Genomic DNA, 23,424 nt, shown 5'->3' with positions numbered 1-23,424 from the left:
TCCTGGCCAGGGCACCCCCTACCCCAGAACCCCTTTCCCGGCCAGGCCCCACCTCTTCCTCTCTCCTCCCCTCCCCCGGTGCCAGGGCACCCCTTGCCCCAGGGCCCCCTCCTCCTCTGCCCTCCCCTCCTGCCCCCCTCTCCCAACGTCTCCCGCGCCCCCCAGCCCCTCCCTTCCTGCCAGTCCCCCTCTCTTATCCCCCAGCCCTCACCCGGCTGTCTCTGCCCGGCGGCTCCGTCAGTGCAGCGTGGCTGGCACCCAGCTGGACCCTCCTGCGGACGGTCCGGGAGGCCGAGGAGGGGCGGGCAGGGGGCGGGTCCGTCCCGGCTAAACTTCAACTGCTGCGCCCGCGCGGGAGGGTCCCCACCCCCACCGCGGGGGCCTGCCAGGCACCGCCCCTCCCCCGTCTCCTAGCCCTGGAGGACCAAGGGTGCCCCGCGGGCGGCCGAACGCGCCGTCCCACTACGCCTCCGCGACCCCCCTCCCCGCCCCCAGCCTCTAGCCGCGGGTTCGAATCCGACCCTGTAGTTGCTGGCCGCAACCCCACGCGGGACGTGAACCTCGGGGGCTGCATTTCACGTGACAGAACACTTAGGCCCAGGGAGGGCATGCACACGTGGGTGGGCACCTGGGTTCCAGGTAGGGGACTGCGGGCACAGGAAGGGCACGCCTGCCCCGGGCAGGGGGCGCCAGGAGAGGCTCCGGAGCTCCCGCCCCGCCCTGCCCAGTCCGGCCCAACCCCGTGGGCAGGGTCCTGGGCGGGGCCGGGAAGCGGGAGCAGCCGAAGGCTTGGAGGCAGGGCAGGTAGCCGCACCAGGTGGTGCGTCGCGTAGCTCCTTCCATCCTCAGAGATGCTACCAGGGCTGCCCTCCCTTCTGGCCTTGTCCGTGCTGTGGCTGAGCAGCGTCGCCCGGCAGGGCTCCTCTGAGCAGGTAAGCCCCGCCCTCCCAGCGCCCACCTGCCTCTGGGCAGCCCGAGCCCGAAGCCCCTCGGCTCCCACCTCCGCGCTCCTGCCTCCCTCCCGGCTTGGGTGGTCCCATTCCGTACTCGGATGCGGTCACCTTTGCGACTGGAGCGCCCCTAACCCCGAGCGCATAGCAGAGTGGCGCCAGAGAAGTCAAGCCCCTTGGCCGAGGCACACAGGCTTGGCCCCTGCCCACTCCCTCGTTCATCAGTGCCCCTGGAGCTCTCTCCAAGAGCCCAAGGGAAGGTGCCCAAGAATGGGATGCTCCTGAGGGAGAAAACCCGAAGGGTCTTGGCAAGGAAGGCGCCTTGGAGAGTCTTGGTACAGGCAGCGGCGGCGGCCGTGGGGGGCGAGGGAGTGAGGGCGAGATATGACCCGGCCTGAGATCGGGCTCTCTCCCCGTGTGACCTCCGTGGGCAAGCCCTAGTACTTCTCTGGGCCTGGAGAATGCTGGGACTCGATGCCCTTTAAAGTCCCTTCCAGCCCTGAACCCTTGAATTCCAGCTCCCCAGAGAATGGGGGTGGGGGTGAAGGGGGAGCACTGCCACCCCCCAATTCTAGTTCTCATGCCTTTCACATACAAACAGCACAGGGCCTTCAGGACCTTATCACAGCATCCCGGATTTCAACCTGGGAGAGACCTTAGAAGTTGTCTGGTGCAACCTTCTCCTTTTACAGAGAAGGAAACTGAGGCATTAAAGAGGAGTCAGATGTCAGGCCTTGGGGCATGGGTGGGGTGGGAGCGTCCTAGTTTTAATAAAATACTAGCAGTATTTCCCTAAACAGACCATGTGGACACAGGGTAGGTTTCCCGTTGGGTTCCCCAGCAGACCTGAGTTCAGGGGCCAGGTTCCCCCCACCCCCATTTAGCCAGCCTCCACTTTTTTACTTTGTAAACTATGAGGGGAGGTTTATGATAGATGCTTTCTGAGGTCCATTCTAGTCCTGAGTCTGTGCTCTTCCCATCCCTGATGGGACCTATAACAGCAGCTAGCATATATTACACATTAAGGTTTGCCAAGTGCTCTATACTGGTTGTCTCATGGGGTGCCATGTACCTCTGAGACCTTGGCCAAGGAATTTCTCTTCTTGGGCCCAAGTATCCCCATTTATAAAATGAAGGGATTGGACTGAATTTCAGGACAAAGTTTGTACCAAGTAGACTTGTCCAAGAGTAGCAGGGAGAGGTGGTGGGTTCTGCCTTGAGTGGGAAGGTCAGACCATCTGGGCTGCCTACTTATCAGATGTGATTCAAAAGGGGATTCTTGTTCAGGTCTGAGTTCAACTATATTACTACCACAGGAAACTCCCCTGACACCCCTTCCCTGCCAGGCCTTTCCTTTCTTTCTTGCCGGAGAATCCCCACCCCTGAAGACCCTCCCTGCTGAGCCTGTTCGGACTCCCTTCTAGTTCCAAATTTTGTGATTCTGGGACTCCATGGATGCTACAGTTCCTTCCAGAGTCAGGCATTCCTTCCCTTCCACTTATAACAGTCTGTGTTCTGAGGTTTAACTGTCAAGGACACACCACCCTACTCCACCCAAGCCCTTGAGATGCATTTAAAAGTTTTCTGAATAGTTACAGGAAGAAAAAGCATCTAGCAAGCATTGATTAAGCACCCACTGTGTGCTTAGGCACAAAGGATACAAGGAAAGACCCAGCTGAGGTCCTTGCCTACCAGAAGTTCATCTGGTTGTGGAGGGGGGGACCTAAATGATACACTCAGCAACCTCAAAATCTGGCCCTGTGTACCCCCAAGTTTCCAGACTTGGCCCTAGTTTTCAGTTCAATAATGAAACCACTCTGGAGCCTTCCGTGATGCTTGTGTTATTTGGGAACAGGGACAGAGACACAAGAGGTGGCCCAGTAGACAGTGTGGATTGAATATGAGGACCTGGGTTTGAATCCTGGGTTTTCCCATCTCTCCACCTTCTTGTTGGCTCGCTATTCTCCAGCATCCCCCCCACACATTGCAGGGGTCTTTCTCAGTCTCCCGCCAATGCCAGCTGCCTTCCCCTCTGGGATTTCTTCCCATCTACTCATACAAAGTTGGTGGCGTGTTGCTTCCCCCTTAGAACGTGAGCTCCGTCCTTGAGAGCGGCAGCTGTTTTGGCCTTTCTTTGTGTCTCCCGCACTTAGCAGCACCAGCAGTGACAACAATTCTTCTTCTGAAAACTGACATTTCTATAGCACCTCCTACTGTGTGCCAGGCCCTGTGCTGGGCACTTTATAAATAGTCTCATCTTGATGCTGATCCCATAGTGAGTGCTTACAAAAATGCAGCCTGTGTTTGAGTAAGTGATCGGCAGGTGGTGAGTGGAGGGAGGTGGCAAGGGGGGCTGCTTCTGTTCCGGTTTTTCTTTCTTGGGCCTTGTGGTTAGAGCTGGCTGCTTCTTGAAAGAAGCCTTCCCCCCCCCCCCACTTTCTTTTATCCCAATCTAAGTCTCCTTTCTCCTCTATCAGAAGACATGAGCATTGGGCCTCAAAGGGGCCCGCAAGGTCTCCAGAGCTCAACGTGCGGCAACATTTCTCTTAAAGAACTATTCTTGGAAGGATGACATATCCCAGCCTTTTAAGGGAAAGGTGGATTGAGGTCACGTGGCATAGTGGAATGGGTACTGGGCCAAGGCAGAGGTTAACTAACTTTGTTAAGGGCTCACTCTGTGCCAGAGAAAGGACTGCAGTGGTCTTGAACCCGCTTCTCTCATTTCCAAGATGAGGAAGCTGTAGCTCACACAAATAGTATGTGGCAGGGCTAGGATCTGAAACTAGGTCCCCTAACTCCAGTCAGGGCTCTGACAACCCTAACCTAATTCCGATGCTGCATGGCAGGTGATAGCTTCACTGGCTGATGGAACTGGGAATGCTTTACTTTAGACATCAGAGGGATGGGAAGGGGAGAAACATCCAAGATGCCAAAATAGCTTTAAAAGCTTTTGCTCAAATGCAGATGTTCTCGGCTGAGTGAGAATGGAGAGGGGCAGGTGTTTTTCAGGGTTGGCTGGCATAGTTTTCTTAGGGAGTCATTCAGCCCAGGAAATTTCTGAGGGTTGTGGAAGGGCCATCCGGAGGGTGTGGCCAGTCAGGGCTGGAGAGGGGGAGTTTCACTGACAGGATATTCAGTTAACAGTGAGTGGGGTGGGTGAGAATTTGGGGCTCAATTCAACATGCCGGGGCCCCAGAAAGAGAGCAATTTGGCTCCATGTCTCTCTCTTCCTGGCTCATAGTGGCTTTGAATGAAACTAATTGATCCAGGAAGCATCTCTGGCAGCCAAGTGTATCGGGGTGAGGGCCAGCGAAGGGACTGGGGGGGTCATTAGGTCAAGGTAGGTCCTCCCCAGCATGCTACAGTCTTTAAAGAGCTCCTGAGTCACAGGATGCAGTTTCTACTCTCAGAAAGACAACTGCATCTCAAGGCTGAAAGGAACCGCTGGTCCAGCCCATACCTGTTCTGACTCTGGTGCTTTCTAACTGTGTGGAAGGACATGGCACTGAAGTCAAAGCCAGAATGAGGCAGACTTAGGTTCCATGGGCAAGTCACTGAGCTCCTCACTTTCCTATGGGACCCCCTTCCCTTCCAAGACGATAAGCAGGTGCTGACCTGCTTCAATAGAGGGAGTTTCTTTGCAGGGATTCTTAGATCAATGGAATCACAGGTCTATGGCCTGGAGGCTCCCACCCCTTCCCCAGCACCATCTGAAAACTGATAGCCAATCACTGCCCTTGGCTTTCATTGTACCCAAGACATTAAGTGACGCCCAGCTGATTTTGCTAAAGTTGTTCATGTGAGAAACTTAACTTTTAAGTGTAAAAAAAAATGTACCCATTGTAAAAAACCCTTTGAGTGCCTGGAAATCAGGCTGTGATTTGAGAGGTAGGAAGCATGTGATTGGGTGCAGAGAGTTCTCGCACTTGTGGAGGAAAACCAGCCTCAGACACTCAGGTAGCTGTGTAAACCCAGGCAGGTTCCTTAATCTCGACTTTCTCCTCTGTAAAAACGAGGGAGCCAGACCCAGTGACATCCAAGGTTATTCCTAAGATTTGCCTCACGATCAATATAAGCCATTCATTCATTCCCTCTACAAACATTCTAGAGGCAGCTGCTATGTGCCAAGGACTGTGTTAAGAAGATCTGGGTCACGGTGGGGACCACAAGGGTTTGTCATTCTTTGTGACTGATGCATGGTTTCCTTCTTTCCTTGCAGTCTATAAAGTGTTTTCCTGAGATGGGTAAGTAACTAAATCCGCTGAAAATTCTGGCTGTGGCACATTGAGAGAAGCTGAAGTGACTAATCGAGGTCATTAGGGAGCAAAGAGAAGTCAAATCCCGCAACCGAAGCTTGAATTTAGGAGCCAGTTAGGAAAGAGACTGAGTTTCCATCCTAGGATGACTTTCAAAAATCATTTTAAATTAGAAGCTATCTAATGGCTATCCTCAAAACAGCCTGTCAAATATAGAAACTATAAAGCATAGGATTAACAGATTAAAGTCCAAACTCGAGTCTGATTTGCTTAAAGGAAACTGTGCAAGAACAAAATAATCTCCCTAGGCTCTTATTTGCATCCTGTTCCTTGATGCTTTGTCTTCTTGGTGTTCTGCAGATTTTATCACACCTATTTGCATTCTCATCTTTACTGGTCCTCCAGTATGTGTCAGTGTACCCTCTGGTTCCCTGCACTCTCTGGCCTGCCTACCCATGGGCCTTTCTCTGCTGCTTTGAGTTCTTGATACCTGTCACTGTTGATGCCAAAGCAATACTCTGTATCATTCACATGCCCCTGTTTCTTCTGCTGGGCCCAAGTCACTCAGCACAGAGGCAGGTGGATACTTTTCTTTTTTGTATTACAGAAAGCTGCGCTAGGATGTTCCAAAGTGCCCTGTGCTCTTCTGTTCATTGTTAATTCATTTCAGTTGAATTAAAAAAAAATTATTAATAAAAATTGCAAACATTTCTAGAGTAGTTATACCTAGTATCTCATTTAATCCTTAACAACAACCCTGGGACGGAGGTGCTATTACTCTCCCCATTTTACAGATGAGATAACTGAGGCCAGCAGAGGTGAAGTGCCTTGCCCAGAGTGATCCCATTAGTAGGTGTCTGAGCCTGGATTGAGCTCAGCTCTCCCAACACTCTTTCCACCGAGTCATCCAGCTGCTCCATGTACATAGATAAATATAGACAGAATAAATTCAAAATAACCCCAAGGTGGTTAGGTAGGGAAAGAGAGAACATTTATGGGATGTGGCTATGCCCAAGTGGAGGGCACCAGCATCTGGAAGGATCAGGGTGTACTTAGGTGGAGTTGTGAAATACTGAATTCCACCTAACGGGACATCGTGGACACGGGTATATGACAGGATTTAGAGCTAGAAGGGGCCTTAGTGCATATGTAGACCAGCTTCTGCATTTTAGTGATGAGGAAACTGAGGCCTGAGGTGGTCAGGTCACTTGGCCAAGGTCACACAGAAGTAAATAGTATTTCTCCATCTTCATCACTTCCTGTCTCTGTGACCTTAACCAAATCACTTAAACCCCTTGAGTCTCTGTTCCTTATCTGTAAAAAGGGGATAATTACAGATTTAGAATTTGAAGGGGCCTTAGATGACATTGAATCCAATTCTGTTATTTTACAGATGAGGAAACTGAGGCAGAGAGGTTATGTGATTGACAGATGTCCCTCAGCTAGTAAGTTTCTGAAGTATGATTAGAACTTGAGTCTTCCTGACTCCAAGTCCATTGCTCTATCCACTGAGCCACCTAGCCACCTCCAATGACAGTACCTTATTGGGTACTGTACAAAAGTCAGCTCTTCATGTTTTTATTCCAAGGTCCATCCAAAGAGTGGATAGTCCCAAACGACCTGACTCCAGGGGGATTGCAGACCCTCCATGTGGATTCTGTTGCCAGTCCCGGGATCTATTCAGATACGGTCCTTTTGAACGTAAGCTGGACACTCAAGCAAGATGGTGAGTGTGGGATGTAGGGATAGTGGAAGCAAGGCCAGCAATGTATGTCTCTCCTGCATAGAGGTCTCCTAAGATATTGGATCCACTGCAATCAACCAAAGCAAACAACCACAAAAATACCCCAGGCAACTGGAAAGTTTGTATGGTTCTAAAAGAGGATGTAGGCAAATGGCCTCAGGATTTCTTGTGACCAACGGCCAGGGTAATCGCCTAGGACTGAGGCTGCCTCCTGTAATATAAATCCCTCAAGGATCCCATCTTATAGAGCCGTCCTGGTACTCAGTGCTGGAATGTTATACCCAGTGCCTAGAGCACAGTTGGGTGACTCCAGCTTATCCCCCTCCAACATACTCACGCCAAATCCTACGAAGTCTACTGGAGTGGGGAGATGACTTTTCACTTGTCCATCTATTTTCAGGACCATCCCCTCTAAGGTTACCTTCCCTCCACTCAAGTATTGATCTTCTATGTTCTGATTCATATGGTTTGATTCCCTTATTAGAGTGTAAACTTGAGGGCAGGGACTGTTTTCAGTTTTACTCTGTATCCTTGGGTCTTAGCACAGTGTTTGGCACATAGCACACGCATTAGATATGTTGGCTGGTTGTCTAATGGTTGGTTTTTCCTTGATGTTCTTCTCTTACCCCCTTGTTTCTAGGCAGCATCCAGATGCTAAAGGCCACCAAGATCTGTGTGGATGGAAAAGGCCAGTTCTCATCCTACAGCTGTGTGAGATGCAATTACACAGAAGTGTTTCACAGTCAAACCCCACCCAAAGGCAACAGAGTAAGAAGAAACCTTAGAGAGTGTATTTTAGCACTGAGTGGAGCAGGTCAGATAACTTGGTCACTTCCAGGGGTAATTGCTGGAATCTATGGGCAGCCTCCTAGGATGGAGGGCCTGGCTGTGATTTGGGATCTCTTGTTGCCTCAATCTCAGGTAGAACCTGGAAAGTTCACTGACATTTCCTCAATGATGGCACCTCATTTCTTTTACAAGCACATTGACTCACAAGGCTTCAAACTTAGACCAGGTTTTATTTACACAGTAAAAGTTGCAGAAATCACTTTTAATCCCACAAGAATCCCTTCAAGTTTGCCCTCTCTAGGGTCCTGTAGAGTCCCTAGGCTTCACAGTTCTTTCTTGAGTGAGGTTGGGTCTGATAATGTTTAATATAAAATTTTGGAATAATCTCTTTGTTCTCTCTGAAGCAAACTCAGAGAATGCCTCTTCCTATGTCAGCAAAAGCCAGCCAAAGCTGACTCTGCATTCATTGGAGACCTTTAACCTATGACATATCTTGAATAATGGGATTTCCCTTTGTATCTTATTATCTATAGACACATACTACATTATGACATATCTTGAATAATGGGTCTTTCCTTTGTATCTTGTTATCTATGGACACATGCTATGTTGTGGCATATTGATGGTGAAGAAAATATGGATATCTTAGGTCATGGTTTCTATTGAACATTGTTTGCCCCTTCCTGTGTCGGTTGCCTGTTTGGGGCAGGAAGCCTGCCGCTTGCTGGTGATAGGATTTCCTTCCTTCTTTATCACCGAGACATGTGTTTACCCAGCTGGAATCCTAAGGCCTGACCAACATTGCTTTGTTAATTGTCTTGTCTTACTAGGAGAGTTCCTTTCTCATGGCAAAATGTATATAAGCCGGAAGATTTCTGCACTGGGTAGCCAGAACATTTCTGGCTCCATAATGCATTATGTTACCATTTTCTTTAATAGGGAATTGATTAATTAATTAAATCATAAAATGTATGCATTCAGCCTGTTGCCTTTTCTTAACAAAGTTTAAAGGTCAACAGGTCCTAAGTAAAAGAGGACTCTCTCTTCCATACACGTGATCCATGTTGCTTCTCCAGTGCTCCATACCCCATATTTCCTTGTCTTTCCTCTTTGGCTCTGACAACTCATGGCAGTTCAAGCCATACATTTTGTCCTGTCCCTTCTGGGACAGAAACTTGACATGTGACTTGAAGACTTCTAGTCATAGATCAGAAACTGAAAATCAATGTCTAAAAAAGATCATTGAATTCGTGCTGTTCATTGTCATGGATTGTTTTGCCTTTTAGTGGGAGTTTCATTACGTTGGATTCCCTATAAAGCCAGAAACCTCTTATTTCATCAGAGCCCATAATATCCCACCTGCAAATATGAATGAAGATACTACAGCCATATCTGTGAAATTCATCTCACCAGGTAAGGGCCTTCTTGGATCTTTCCCTCTGGCCTTTGCTTGGGATAGCCTTCATTGTACTTGCAATCCTCAGACCCAGGATTTCTAGGCGATCATGTATCTTGATTCAGGCAATCAGTCAAGCATAATTCCATGCCTACTATATGCCAGGCACTGTGCTAAGTGCTGGGGACAAAAAGGCAAGAACAAGGTCCCTGCCCTCAAGAAACTCAGTTTAATAAAACAGCAGTTGTTCTTTACAAATACTTGGGCTTCAGGAAAATCATTAGCTTAGTTTTTTAAATAAGTTTTTATTAGCCTCCTTTGTTTTTAAATGTCCCTTTGTAGCCCTTGCTCTCCCTTCCCCTCCCTAAAGCATCTTTCAAAGCAGATTTTTTTGAGAAAAAGAGGAAAAAATCAACAAAACCAATCAATACATAAAAAAAACCCCACACACCAGACAGTGTGTGTCCACACCTGTGGACAGTCCCCTTACAAATACACAAAAAGGAGTTGGGGGAGGGGGCTTCTCATATCTCTCTGTTGAAGCCAATATGCGGAGCTTTTCAATCCTATTTCAAGGAGAGCTATTCAAAACTTCTCAGTTTCATCGGCCCCCTCTCCCCCCCCCCCTTCCATTCTCTGTTCCTCTCATCTCTGAGTTAGAAGTGACCTCTTTTCTTCCTAAGATGAATCCTTCTATTTCATCCCTTCCCATGTTTGGGATGCTGCCCCAGTAAGTACCCCATCTCTCTCCAGCCTTCTCAAGCTGGCATCCCCTACTGTCTTTTTCCCTCTGCTTGCAAACAGATCCAAGTTTCCCTAATCTGCAGAAATTTTCTCTTTGACCCTGCTACCATCCCTCCGCTTCTTCCCTCGGTGGTGAAATTTCTTGGAAGAGTTATTGCACTGTGTCCCTGCATCCTGACTCTCTTCTGGCCTGTCCTCTCACAATTGCCTTCTGTCCTCACCATCAGATTCAATATGTATTTATCATGGTGGCAAAGATATGAAGACAAATGAAAAATCTTTTTGTCTAATGGAGACGGTGGTGACTGTTCTTTCCCAAGTCACCGGTTATCTCTTGGTCACCTACTCTGGTGGCTTCCCTGACCTCTCTGCAGCATGTCACACTGGGGAGCATGCTGAACACTCTTCCCTCCCTTGGCTTGGAGGCATTGGTTCTTCATTAGTTCTTCATCCTGTTCCCAAATCCTGAAGGTGGGAAGTTCTCCTAGATTCTATCCTTCACCTTCTCCTCTCTCCCTTGGCAATCCCCTTCACACCCATGATTTCAGTTCTTCCCAGTTATGCAGGGGGTTAATTAAAATTTGCTGATAGACCAACAGACTCCTAAATTTACATCTTCAGCCCTGTATTCTTGCATCTCTGACAGCCTCCAGGACAGTCCAAACTATGTCACCTCCTGACTGAGCTCATTCTCTTTCCTCCAAGACCTGCTCCTTCTCTGATTTGCCCACTTTGGTTAGTATGGTTGCTCCTCATCCATCCTAGGTGGGCTTTTATTCTCCTCATTTTACAGATGAGGATGCTGAAGCAAACAGAGGTGCCCTGGGCACACATCTTGGAAGTTTCTGAGGCAGGATATGACCTGGAGTCTTTCTGATTCCAGACCCATCACTCTATCCACTGCAGCACCACCTAGCTTCTCCCTACCTTTGCCTCCATCTTGCCTCTGTTTACCTTTCCAGCCTCATATAATAAATACTACCTCTCCCCATCCCTAAAAGCCTGGCCTCAATGAGGCCCCACTCAAACCTCATCTAGGGAGTTTCCTTAGATCTCTCTAATGTCAGCTTCCTGGGGGCAGGGCTAGTTTCCATTTCCCTTTATGTCCAGTGCCTAGCATAATACCTGGCATGCATACAGACTCAGTAAATCTGGCTGGGCCATGCTGGCCAGGGGTGTTATTAGGTATTTTGACTCTTTGTGTCTGTCAGTTTTCCTAATAAGCTCCAGGAGGGCAGGCTAAGGTCAGTATCTCCCCCTACACCCAGCATGGGGCTGTAACCACAGGAGATAGTGATGTTTCTTCAATTGGAAGGTGAATCTTGGTGTATCTGTCAATATTTCCTTGGTGGTAAGCAAAAAACCCCAACAAACAAGAGGGAAGAAGTTCAGTCCTCAAGTGGGTTAGAATCTTTTAGGAAAAAGTTGATACAGCCCGTGGCCTGGGGCTACCCCCTCTCCCCTAGGGCTCTGGGCTCAAGTGAAGTATGTGGGATCCTGGGGGTTTGATCCCTGAAGTTTCCTCCATTCTCTTTCCCCTGCCCCACTGATGCACCTCCCCCTCACTTGAGTACGCACAAGCTAGAGAAGAAAATGAGTTGGGTCATTCTCATGGATGGACTGAGAGCCAGGAAAGGCAGATTTCCATGGCCTTGTGTTTGAGGCAGGATCCAGGCCAGGATGGTCTCACAGTCTGTGGGATGACAGCCAGCTTCGAGTTGTCCTGGAACCACAAAAAAGCTCATTTGGAAATGACGGATGGCCTGCCTGCCTGGGTGCCTGCGTGTGGGCTCCAACCCTTCTCCCAAGGACTCGGTGCTATTTCTATTCCAGGCTGCTGATTTGCATGGCACCCAGGCCATCAGTCAGTGCTAGCCCATTAGTCTCCATCCTTGGTTTGGTGTTAAAATTTAACTGCTGCATTTAAATTCAGTGGCCTGGCTTTGGGCTTTATGTGCATGGCTGTTTCATTATGGGGCATCATCAATCATGTGTGTGTTGGGGGAGGGAGGGGGGGATGAGGATGTGGGAGAAATGAGCCTTTGGCTAAAGTGTAAAAACATTTTATTTCATTTCACATTCTTAGACTGCCAAGACCCAATGATGAAATATTCAAAAAAGTGTCAAGAATATGGTAAGTATGGGGCTTCTGGAGACCCAAGTTCAAATCTGGTCTTAGATCCTTACTAGTTGTGGGGACACTTAATCTGCCTGCCTCAGTTTCACTCTCTGTAAAATGAAGGAGCTGATTAGATGGCCAATATGTCTCCTTTTAGCCTCAGACATTTGCTAGCTATGGGATCCTGGGCAAAACACTTAACTTCTGTCTGCCTCAGTTTCCCATCTGTAAAATAGGGGGTTACCTAGATGGCCACTGAGTCTCCTTCCAGCCACAGACACTTACTAAGCTGTGTGACCTTGGGGAAGTCACTAAAAAAAAAAATCACTTAATCTGCCTACCTCAGTTTCCCCATCTATAGAATGGAGATCATAACAAATGAGATATTTGTAAAGTGCTTAGCCAGCCTTAAAGAACTGTATAAAGCTTGCCATTTCATCCCCTGAAGATCAGTTTCCTCCCTTGTGAAAGGGGGATAAGCCAGCTATAATCTGGCCTTGTGGGGCTGTTGTAAGCCAAGTTCTTGAAGAACCTTTGTGGGCCCTAGAAATGGGAGTGACTCCTAAGGTGTCCACCCTGGTTCCGACCCCACGGCCAGGTTCTTAGTTCTGCTTCTGGGTGGTGTGCCTGAACTGGACACTAAGCAGTCTGAACTAAGCCCGTGTTGTGTGGCCACACCTTCAGGTTCCCAGAAGTGAACCATGGGCTTGACTTGCAAATCACATGAATAAAGCCACAGGTGATGCGTACAGTGCGGAGCCTGTGCCAGGGAGGTAAGGGGTGTTCCGTCATCTACATGGTGTCCACTGAGCAAGCTAGTGAAGATCAGGCTGGCAAGGTGACTCTGGCCACATTCCTTAGTCTTCCTGTGCCCTCAAAATTCCAACATGAATGCCTACTGCCACCTCTTCCTCTGACATGTATTGTCGGAAAGAGACATGGAGCCAGGTTCCCAAGTACAGTAGAAGGAGCTCTGAGTTCAGTCAGAGAATCTAGGTCTGAATCCTGATTCTTCTCTTCACTACTTGTGTAACAGGGCAAGCTCCTTCCCTTCTCTGGGCCTCAGTTTCCTCCCCTGTAAAATGAGGACAGAATAGTCTTTGAGGGCCTTTCTAAATCTATATCTATGAGCTGACAACTCCCTCAGCGTGAAAGCCACTGTAGGGAATGGTGGCCTTTGGTGCCTTTGATCACAGAAGCTTCCAAATGGAAGGTACCCCTGGAGAGGCTCCTGATGAACCCACTTCTTTTACTAAGGAAAGAGCGGGCAAGTAACTTGGCCACAGTTGCATTGCAAGACAGAGATGAGATGGGTCCTGGGGGAGCCAATGCTTCTTCCAGTGTGCTTGGCTTCCTTCTGGAGAAAGAATCTGTTAGAATGTCTCCTGGGAAACTGATGTCTCCATCCCAGAGCCTCTGAGTCTGGGGCGTGCACCTACATAGAGGGAAGAGACAATGTCAGTGAGTTCCATGAGGGCAGAGTTGGTAACTTCACCCTTTCCCATCTTGGAATAACCCACAGGGAGTCTGTGGACCCCAAACATCACTGCGTGTCAGAAGGAGAAGAGTGTGGAGGTGAATTTTAGCATCAGCAGCCTTGGATTCAAATACCTAGTCCTGATTGAGAACGACAAAGATGTCCTACAGGACAGTGGCATTCTGGAGGTACCATCTTCGCATCTCCCCAGGCCTGGCCCTTTTTCCCTTTGCAGCATCACCTCCTTCCTTACCCCGGGAAAGGGAGATGGTCAGGCCTAGAGGATGAACTGGACAGGGTCCAAAGCTGTGTCTTAGGTTTTTAATTGATTGGTTATGTTTTATTGGAGGCTTTTGTTCATAAGCCACAATCATTTTCCTGAATGCTCCCTTCCTTGGAACAAGGACAAACAGTTGAGCAAAACCAACTATTTATCAGCACAGGAAACTGACCTCATACTCCTTTCCATGGAGGGAAAGAAGAGTGTTTCATTATCCATTCTCTAGGACCAAGATTAATCACTGAAACTGGGTTGAGTTCATCCCTTCCTTTATATCATGTGTTACTGTTCTCTTTGTTCTACTTTCTCCATTTTATAGTTTTTATGTCTTCTGTGTTTCTCTCAGTTCCTCTATTTGTTGGTTCTTGAGCCACAGTAATATTCCAGTTTTCTCATACCTCATTTGGTTCAATCAGTTCCTGATGCCAGGGTACCTCATTTTGTTCCCCCCCCAGTCCCATTTTGGTTAGATGGGGGCACTTGAAATATTCTTACTGAGACTTTTGTCCATAAGTGGCTGGGTGTTCTGTATCTCCAGGGCTTAGCATAGTGCCAGGCACAAAGCAGACAGGTTGTTTGACTTCTCTGAAGGACTCATATGATGGCTCAAGTGATTACTGGGGTCTGCCTCAGGAAGGCTCCTTGGGATTTACTCATGATCCTTGTGCCAGCAGTGTGCTGGGCATCCCTGGTCTAGGTGCTGTGGTTGATGAGGTGTGGGTGGGGGAATAACAGCAGAAGTGGATTGGATTACTGATAGCTGTAGATTTCTCCCTGCTCGAATCTCCTCAGTCTCCCATGTAACCATAGTCATTCTTTCCATTAGCTGAACCAGAGCCGGGTTTCTGTGGTCATCCCAGTCACGGCAGAGGAAGGGAAAGGGGCCCTCGTGCAGGTAACTAGCCCTTCACTGAGTTGTTTCCCACCCTCCTTCCCCATACCTTGGCTTCGAGTGAATTCATCTGCAGATAGCATTCATCCCATGTCCCCTTTCTCACCCAGATAATATTTGTGTTCCATTGTGAAGGACATTTCGTTGAGCTGTTTGTTTGCTGTCCCCTAGTATGGGTGGGGGCAGCTGATGTCTCATTCTGGGATGCCCCTCTCTAGCATGAGGGGTTCTATCAGCTCCTTGGTGGGGTCAGCAAAGCTGCTTGCTTTGTTTGTGAATATGTGAAAGGTTGAAGTGTGTGACACACTGGGGTCCAACTCCATGTCCTTATGCACGTGCCCAGTCCCTGGGGGGGGGAGGGGTGCTCAAAGGGAAAAAAACCTGGAATCCAACAGGGACTTGGGCAGCTGGAGAATTCCTAAGTGTCAAATCATTTAGTTCTGTGTCCTGGGGCAGGTCCCTTGGCTTCCTTATCTGTATAACTGAGATAACAATAGTAAACCTAGTTTTTTCTGAAAAGTAGTTTGCACCTTGATTACTCAGACAGAAGGTGATCTGGAGGGACTCCCTCCCATCAGCCCCTTGTCCTGAAAAAGAGTGAAACCTCACTTTCCCAGGAAGCTCAGAAGTGGATATAGTGGACTGACACAGCTCCTTCGGTGAGATACTCCACCCAAGAACTATCATCCATCTTTTAACAGATGAAAGACCTCAGGCACCATGGATGGATGAAGCCATTTTGATTTCCAGCATCTTTCCTGGGTTGACTCACCAGCCCCAGAAGGATACAAACTCTCAAAGTAAACTTAGGAAAAACATGAAGGCACAATGCTGGAGGCATTAAAGGAGGGGCCTTATTCCATTTTGCTGCAGCACCCTAAAAACCACGGGGCCTTTTCATCTGACTTATGCCTGAACTCTTCCACATGGGATGCCTCCCTCATTAGAATGGGAGTTCCTTGAGAGCAGCAACCATTTGACTCTTCGCTTTCCAAAGTTCTTTCTGGTTTCTCATCCTCTGGATTCTCATAGTAACCCAGTGAGGTGGTCCAGCCCTAGCCCTATCACTCACTATATGTGTGACCCTGATCCTCAGTTTCCTTACTTCTAAAATGGAGATGATAATAGCTCCATAGACTATCTCCCCGAGTTGTCATGAGGATGAGAGGAGCTCACGTGGTTCAGTTTGGCTTCTGGATCACTGCCAGGACAAGGGGCAGATGGGAATGAGCTCTATCTGGCAAGGAAGCTTTAAATCTCTATTATTGAGGTAAACTAAGATTGTTGTCTTCACTGTGCAAATAAGGAAACTGAGGCCTATGGCGCCTGAACAACTTTCCCATGGGGACAATTGGTTATCGGACAACACTAAGCTAGGAATTCTTGAACTACCCAACTCCCTGTTAAGTTTCAGGTTGCTTTTCATTTTTCCGGCCTACATGGGGTAGTACCTGGGCAGGTGAGATGTAGCCAGAACCAGTTTACCAGAGTCCATCTTACAAACTATTGTCCTATGTCAAAAAAGGTTTACTAATCAGAAATGATTTATTTTAAAAAATCAAGATTTAAAAATTTAGTGGTCTGAGAAGACATCTGTTTACTAATTGGAAATAATTTATTTTAAAAACATTAAAAATTAAAATTAAAAAAATTATAAAAATATTAAAGTGATTTTGGGCGTTGGTAGACCAGTAAGCCAAAGTTTTAGATACTGGTGTTCTTGGTAGATGGGATATTTTTTTAATGCTTGGCCACAAAATAACAGTTGCGTTTTATTTCATTCCTTCCTTCCTTTTTCATACACTGTTCTGTGAGACACAAGAACCAGTGTGTTGGTGTGCTGGGAAAACACAAGCTCCTTGACGTTGCTTCATATTGGTCTTGGTGTGCCCAGCTCCCATTATATCTGGCACATAACAGGCATCTAAGAAAGGCTTATTGGGTTGAGTTGATCTGCATTTTTCAGATATGGAGTCAAAGAGTCAGGGATTCAGGCAGGATACAGATTTAGACCTTAAGCATCACAGCTGGAAAGAACCTCAAAGCTCATCTGTGCCAAACTCCTCATCTTAAGAAGAGGGGGAAAGGTCTTACATTTGAGGACACAGAGGCCGGAGTGTTTATTTCCTGAATGAGATTGGATGCTCTCTCTCTCTCTCTCTGGACCTTGGTTTCCTTCCTTATAAAAAGAGGAGACTGAATGCAATGGCCTTGATGGTCCCTTCCAGCCTGAACATTCTCTGACTCTTAATGGGGCTTTGTTGGAACACTGTTGGCCAGAGCAAGGGCGAGGGGCCAGTGCAGGACTCACTAATGTTTGGTAATGCTTCGGCCCTTTGGAGGAGAAGAAACTGGGAGGGAGAGGGTAATGCCGGGTGAAACATGCCCCAAATATCTAGAAACAAATGCAGGAATCTGATTTTTTTCTCAGATAATTCCTTATTTCTCTACATGCAACAATGACTGCATACGGCACAGAGGGACCATATTCAGCTGTCCAGAAATCATCCAACCAGAAAACCCGAGTAAGTGCCCGATAGCCATCTTCCCAGGTCCTTGGCATGACTGAGCAACATATATAACTCCAAGTCACAGGTCCTTCACCAGGCTAGAATGGAGTGTCCTTTGTAAAAGCTGTCCAATCCTTTGGGCTCCAAAATTCCAAGTCAGTAAGGTAGAGTCCTTGACCTTGGAGAACTCAGTGTCTAATTAAGGAGATTACAAAAGTCAGTCAAAATCACAGGAAAAGATTGACAGAGCAGGTGTAAGCTAACGTAGCGTGAGATACATCCTGGTAGGGAGGGAAGGAGTGAGAAGGAAGGCTGGTCTCCACCGTGTTCCATTTGCTTCTCCTGGGTCTTCTGGCCCCAAATGGGAACTGATGAGCTCCTCCCAGAACCGTTCAGATTCAAGATTGACACTTCTCAGAAAGGTCCCCTGGTCTTTCCTCTGGCAACGGAGAGATTCTATCCTGGTTGTGCAGCTAGGGAAAAGGGAAGGGACCTTCTGAGATAAGCCATATTTACCCTTGGTTGTGGTTCTTCTTTTCCTTGTTAGACAAAAGCCAACCATGGAAACACCAGATGTTCCTCATTCTCCCTACTGTGAGTGTGGCCATATGGGTGATAGCAGTTGGACTCTATCTTCTGTGGAGGCATGGTAAGGGCTCCAGCTCACAGGATAACCGATCTCCTGATGTTGCTGATAAATGAACTTAAAATAGGCTTAAAATACACATACCCTTGGTGAGCTGGGAGCAGGGGCTGAAATGCGATGGTATCAGCATGGACTGTGGGGTCAGCCTGGCCACACACTGGTTCTGTCACTTTGGGCAGGTCATTGAATCTCTGTCTCTCAGTCTGTATGAAATGAGTTTAATGGGTCAGCAGTGAATTCAGGTGGCTGTGGAGATGAAAGTGTTTCTTAAAAATGAGAAGGGTAAGATATTAGTAAAATATTACTGTTTTGCGCTTTCTTACACTAAGAGGAATGTGGCCCACACTGAGGAAAGGGAAGAGATGCCATAGACCAGACGCAACAGTGGCCATTCCTGGGCACTTGGCTCCAAGTCCAAAAGGAAAGGCTAGTGAGTTCTGCCTCCTGCAGACACTGACCTCAGCACTGGTCAAGTTCCAGGGTGGGCCTGCAGTTCCTGTGGCTCTCAGTCGGTGACCCCAAGGTAACTATTTCCCACTGATGAAATGAGTCACGTTTCCCAAGTGGGTAACCTGCATCTGCCCGAGATGTAAGGAACAAACCTAGCACTCCCACCCATACATACTGGCATACCTGGCAACCAACACCTGTGTTTGACTTCTTCATTTCGTAACCTACAGTAACCCTTATGGTCATTTCCAAAATGCCCACCCAGGGGGGGTGTATGGTTGGTGGGGAAGCTTGTGAGTGGCATTTTGGGGTGATGCTGCTGAACGCTAATGACTATTCTGACTATTAGATGCCTAAAAGAATAGTCCAGCTGGCAAGGGCCAGGGAGATCATTTCCATATTCTTTTCTAGCGCTAACATTCTCAGCAGGCATCTATGAATTCACAAGGATGGCATTTGTATAGTTCACTTGGATTTTGTGGAGGGAGAAGCTCTCACAAGATCTTTGATATACTGATGAACCGAAACGTGTGTGTATATTCAACCACTGTAGCTCCTCATTGGCTGCAAGCGTAGCTAAGAAATGGACAGATACATAGAGACATTTAAGAAGCCTTTTCTAACACTGCTTTTCCACTGAAGTCTCCCAAGTCCTCTTCAAAGTACAGACGTGACCTTGAGGTTTTGAGGTCCATACTAGCAAAACCAGGCAGGTCCTACACAGCTGGGAAATGTAATTCAGTTTAACAGGAATTTGTTAAGCACCTACTACGTGCCAGGCAAAGGGAAGACATGATAAAATCCGCACCCCCTGCACCTCTTAGGGAGTGGAAGGGTAGACAACCAGTCCACAGAGGAGTGAAGTGTGTGTGTGTGTGTGTGTGTGTGTGTGTGTGTATGTGTGTGTGTGTGTGTGTGTGTGAGACACCTGAAGGGGAGGGGCAAGGTTACAATGTTCTTTATTGGGGGCTGTTTCAGGAAAGGGCCTTTAATGTGGGGAATTATTCCACTAAAATGATGGTGTCTGGCCGTGGGCCTTTCTCCTCGGCATTTCCGAAATACAGATGGCAGAATCTCATTTACATAGGGCCCTGGGGATTATACAGGTGATGGGTTACTGTGATGGAGGAAGGTGGAGAGATGTCGCCACCTTCTGGTCCACGATGCTTGAGCTTTAACAGCTGCTGGGCCCACCTTCAGCCTGATGTGGGGACTGGGCTCTTTAGGTGAAACCCCTCTTTTTGTCCAGGGTGACTCCAGCCATTCAGCATCAGCACCTCTGACTCCAAACTCAGCATTGGCTACATCGCTTTTCATGTTCAAATCCTTTAAAAAGGGAAGCGAGGAAGATAAAAAAGCCATGTTTCAGCCGAATAGCCTGTGCTTGAATTGAATTCTTCCATAAATTAAGTCAGTTGAGTTTGCTGCTATTTAAATTGGTCCAAAACAAGTTAGGATTTTATCTTATTTAGACTCTGAAAGTGGCTGATCTTTGCCCCAGGAACAGAACGCTGTTTTCTTTATGACTGGCTCCCACCTAGATTGTTCTGTCAACTAAAAAAAAATTGGAGACATCAGTTGAAATTTCCCTCTTATCTGATCCCAGAAGCAGTTTTCATGTCAATTTTGTTAGCTGTCATCATTCTATTCATCATATATTTGAGGGAATCCAGATAGCAATGGTCCTAGTACAAGTCAGGAATCCAACTACAATTCTTTTATGTTTAATATGTGGCAGACTATTGCTGCATATTAGTGTGGCAGTATATGCCAACATGTATGCCACAAAACACCAGCTTCTGGTAACTGTGACACAAGCTCCTCTTCTGGGGTCCATACAAGCATCGTGGGTACAGAGGACAACATGACATGTGCTACCTCTTCCTACGTGGTTTTGATTTCCGATACTTCTCCTTAGTCTCTCATTCTACAGAGGGCTGAGGGGATGATGATTTGCACAGTGATAGCTATTAAAAATATTGCTCGTTTCTAGGCAATTGGAGGGGCAACAGTTCTGTATGTAACAATGGTGCTGTATTTTTGGTACGTTGTGTGTTGACTGCTCAAGGTTTTTTTAGGGTTTGAATTTACAGCATCTGTTTGTGAAGCATGAAGGTGAGCTCCTGAGGGGAGGAAGAGGCCCTGCAGAAGGACCAGGCTATGACAATAGCTTACTCCAACCGCAGGAGGCAGGTGCAGAGTCCATGATCCTAGAAGGCACCTGCCTGATGAATGAAGCCATCTTCCTGGCCCCTCGCTTCTATCCACATCTCCCAGCTAATGAGCGTACTATTTGTATTCTGTTCACAGGAAAGGTCAAGAAGATTCTTTTCCAGGCGCCCAAGCTCCTTCCACCCATTAAGGTGCTCCTCGTATACCACCCCCAAGCCTGCTTCTATCACACTGTCTGTGATTTTGCTGAGTACTTGCAGGATCACTGCAGAAGTGACATTATCCTTGACCAGTGGCAGAAGACGAAAATAGCTGAAATGGGCCTTGTCTTGTGGCTCACGACCCAGAAGAAGGAGGCCGACAGAATCGTGTTCCTCTTCTCCAGTCGGGCGGACACATGTGACAGCTCCTGTCACCCAAGTCTGGGCAAGCACAGAGAGAGCTCCCAAGACCTCTTTGCTCTCGCATTTAACCTGTTCTGTAGCGATCTGAGAAGCCAGACTTCCCTGGATAAGTACCTGGTTGTCTCGCTTGGAGAGGCTGCCTTGGCTGAGGATTATAGCGCTCTCAGCGTTTGTCCCAGGTACCAGCTCATGAAGGATGCCAACCCCTTCTGTAAAAACCTCCTCGCCATCAGTCCTGGGGACCTGGCACACGCCTCAGGGTCAGCTCACCCCTGCTAATTATCCCCACGCTGCTGCAAGGAGACAGAGGACCAAGGGACTACAGCACACTTCAGGAAGCAGAGGGGGACACACTCAAGAGCTTCCCTGGTGACCTCACAAACACTAAGTGAACTGAGCCACTGTTCAGTAACCCCTCAGTCCTGGGGAAGGGGAATGTGTGGTCAGCTTCTTGGGGGTTGGGGGGTGGGGCTTAGGAAACTGGAATGGGAAGAGGAAGGCTAACATTTAGGGCTCTGTGGATCAGGCTCCCAGCCATGGATTTTTAGCCACAGAAGCATTTGCTAAGCATGTAATACTTCTCTCCACTGATCCTCACAACTTAGAAATTTCTATTTTTGCTTCTTTTTACAAATGACTGATCATAAAAATAGGGTGGGGGTGGGGACTGAGGGATTATCATAGCCTTGAAAGTCAGGCTAAGAAACCAAGCAAAGCCTGCAGTTAGGCCAAATAACACATAACTCATTTGGAAGAACACAAGATCTAGACTCTCAGGGAAATGATTTTTTGAAAAATTGGAATAAAATTGAAATAAAAGAGGATTAAACTTCCAGATCTCCAATGACAGAATATGAAGCAGCAGCAGAACCGATCAGCAAAGGAGCCGAGACAAGGGCTAAGCTGAAACAATGGGGCCCGAACTGTGCTCTCAACAAACGGAGAATAGAAACTACTTGGGGACAAGAACTGCTGAAAAACTAGAAAACCGTTTGAGGGAGACCACTGACTTACACCATAGACCACAACAGGCTCAAAAGGGATAAGACGTTAATACTGAAATACTAAAGTTCTTTCCATGAAAAGGCTGGAAAAGAACCACATCAGGTGCCTTTCTCAGGCCAGGAAGAGTTCTTAACTAAACAATGGATAGAAATGATCATAAAAGATAAGAGACCATTTTGATGACAGGAAAAGAATGCAGCTAGGAAGCTGTTGATTTAGGGGGAAAAATTTAAATCAGCTGTCTCTGATAAAGGGTCTGACATCCAAGATATACAGGAAACTAATACAAATACATAATCAAAGGGTAGAATAAATAGTTCTCTAAATAATTGCAAATTATTATCAACCACATGATAGACTGCTCTAAACCAGTAGAATCGAGGGTTAACAAGAGAAATCAAAACAACTTGCAGGTTTCTCCCTGTACCCAGAAAACTGGTGAAAATTAACTGTAAGTTGGTCCAACCTTTCTGAAGAGCTCCTGGGGACACCGTGACTCAAGTACCCATCTCCAGGTGCAGCCACTCAGCACTGAATCTGATGGGTCCCATAGACATGGAAACATTTGCGGTGGCATCTCTGGCGGTAGCAAAGAACTGGCACCAGAGTTGACGCTCAAGGACCAGAGAATGACCAAGTCAGCAGGAGCCATAGAGTGGTTTAACAGGACTCTGCTCTAAGAATTCTGAGCAGTGTGAGAGCCTCACCTGGGCTGATGCAGAGTAGAGGATGGGGAACCTGGGAAACAAGGGGGAGCACCAGATACAGCAAAACATGTGCGCCCCCTGCTGTCATCCTGTCCGAGCAGGGCACCAAAGAAGGGAGGGGCCGGGGAGATCTGCCCAGCTCTGTGATTATTCTTCTTATAGTTGGGCTGCTGGGTATGGGAGCAGGGAAGGATACATTCAGGAATAAAAGAGACGTTTTAAAAAGCTATCGATAAAACTTTTTTTCATTTTCTTAAATCCATTTTTAACTTAAATACAAAAAGACATCTTTTTAAAGAGGAAAAAGGAAGTCAGGGTCTAGTGGTTTGGCCAAAGAGCTCCAGCAGCAAACCCAAAGAGGGAGACCTAAGGAGTGTTTTCCCAGCCTCTCCCAATTCTGGTGCCTCCCCGTTATGACTATCACCACTCTATCTGGCACAGAGCTGCTTTGTCCACAGTGGTTTGTGGGTGGCCTCCCAGGTAGATGGGAGCTCCCTGGAGGTAGGTGCTGTTTTGTGCCTCTGTATCCCTGCACTTTGTAGAGTTTGGCACAGAGTACAAAGTTAGGAAGTGCTGACTGATGTGATTTCTGCCCCACCCACCACTGAAGTCACTGGATACTAAGAAAAATGCTGCCTTAGTTTGCAGGATCCCGTGGGGCTTCCCAGCATGTTAGCTCTTTCGCCCTCTGCAGGGATCTGGTAGCTTGGGGTACTCCACAGTGACAGTAGGTGGGGCTCTGGGTGTGATGGGCCCCATCTCCCCACTTGTTCACGTGCAGATTCCCATCTTACATGCATCCGCTTCTTCAGCTTCTGGGTTCATTCATGGTGAGAATGTCAATAAGTCACTTGTACCAATATGGAGCCACCCAGTACTGGAT

The 23,424-nt window shown here is 47.6% G+C and overlaps 2 protein-coding genes across 5 annotated transcripts in view; one reads left to right on the top strand and one right to left on the bottom strand.

Moving 5' to 3' along the window:
* The window catches only part of CHDH (choline dehydrogenase), a 31,758-nt gene extending 31,458 nt beyond the window's left edge, over positions 1-300 (bottom strand). For all 4 annotated transcript variants that reach the window (XM_072599060.1, XM_072599058.1, XM_072599061.1 and 1 more), the window contains exon 1: positions 212-300. The gene's annotated coding sequence lies outside the window, so the exon portion shown is untranslated. The remainder of the gene's footprint in view (positions 1-211) is intronic.
* A 404-nt stretch (positions 301-704) lies between these two features.
* On the top strand, positions 705-22,485 carry IL17RB (interleukin 17 receptor B). Its single transcript, XM_072599063.1, has 11 exons — positions 705-932; positions 5,170-5,194; positions 6,795-6,932; positions 7,591-7,718; positions 9,026-9,152; positions 11,966-12,013; positions 13,521-13,663; positions 14,582-14,650; positions 17,079-17,172; positions 17,705-17,806; positions 20,564-22,485. The coding sequence occupies exons 1-11, from the start codon at positions 852-854 to the stop codon at positions 21,106-21,108; spliced, it is 1,500 nt and encodes a 499-aa protein (XP_072455164.1). The 5' UTR covers positions 705-851; the 3' UTR covers positions 21,109-22,485.
* The last annotated feature ends 939 nt before the right edge of the window (positions 22,486-23,424 follow it).

Source organism: Notamacropus eugenii, chromosome 3, assembly GCF_028372415.1.
Source record: "Notamacropus eugenii isolate mMacEug1 chromosome 3, mMacEug1.pri_v2, whole genome shotgun sequence".
Classification (NCBI taxonomy): domain Eukaryota; kingdom Metazoa; phylum Chordata; class Mammalia; order Diprotodontia; family Macropodidae; genus Notamacropus; species Notamacropus eugenii.
The sequence above is the reverse complement of the archived record's forward strand: the minus strand, read 5'-3'. Positions and strand labels throughout refer to the sequence as shown.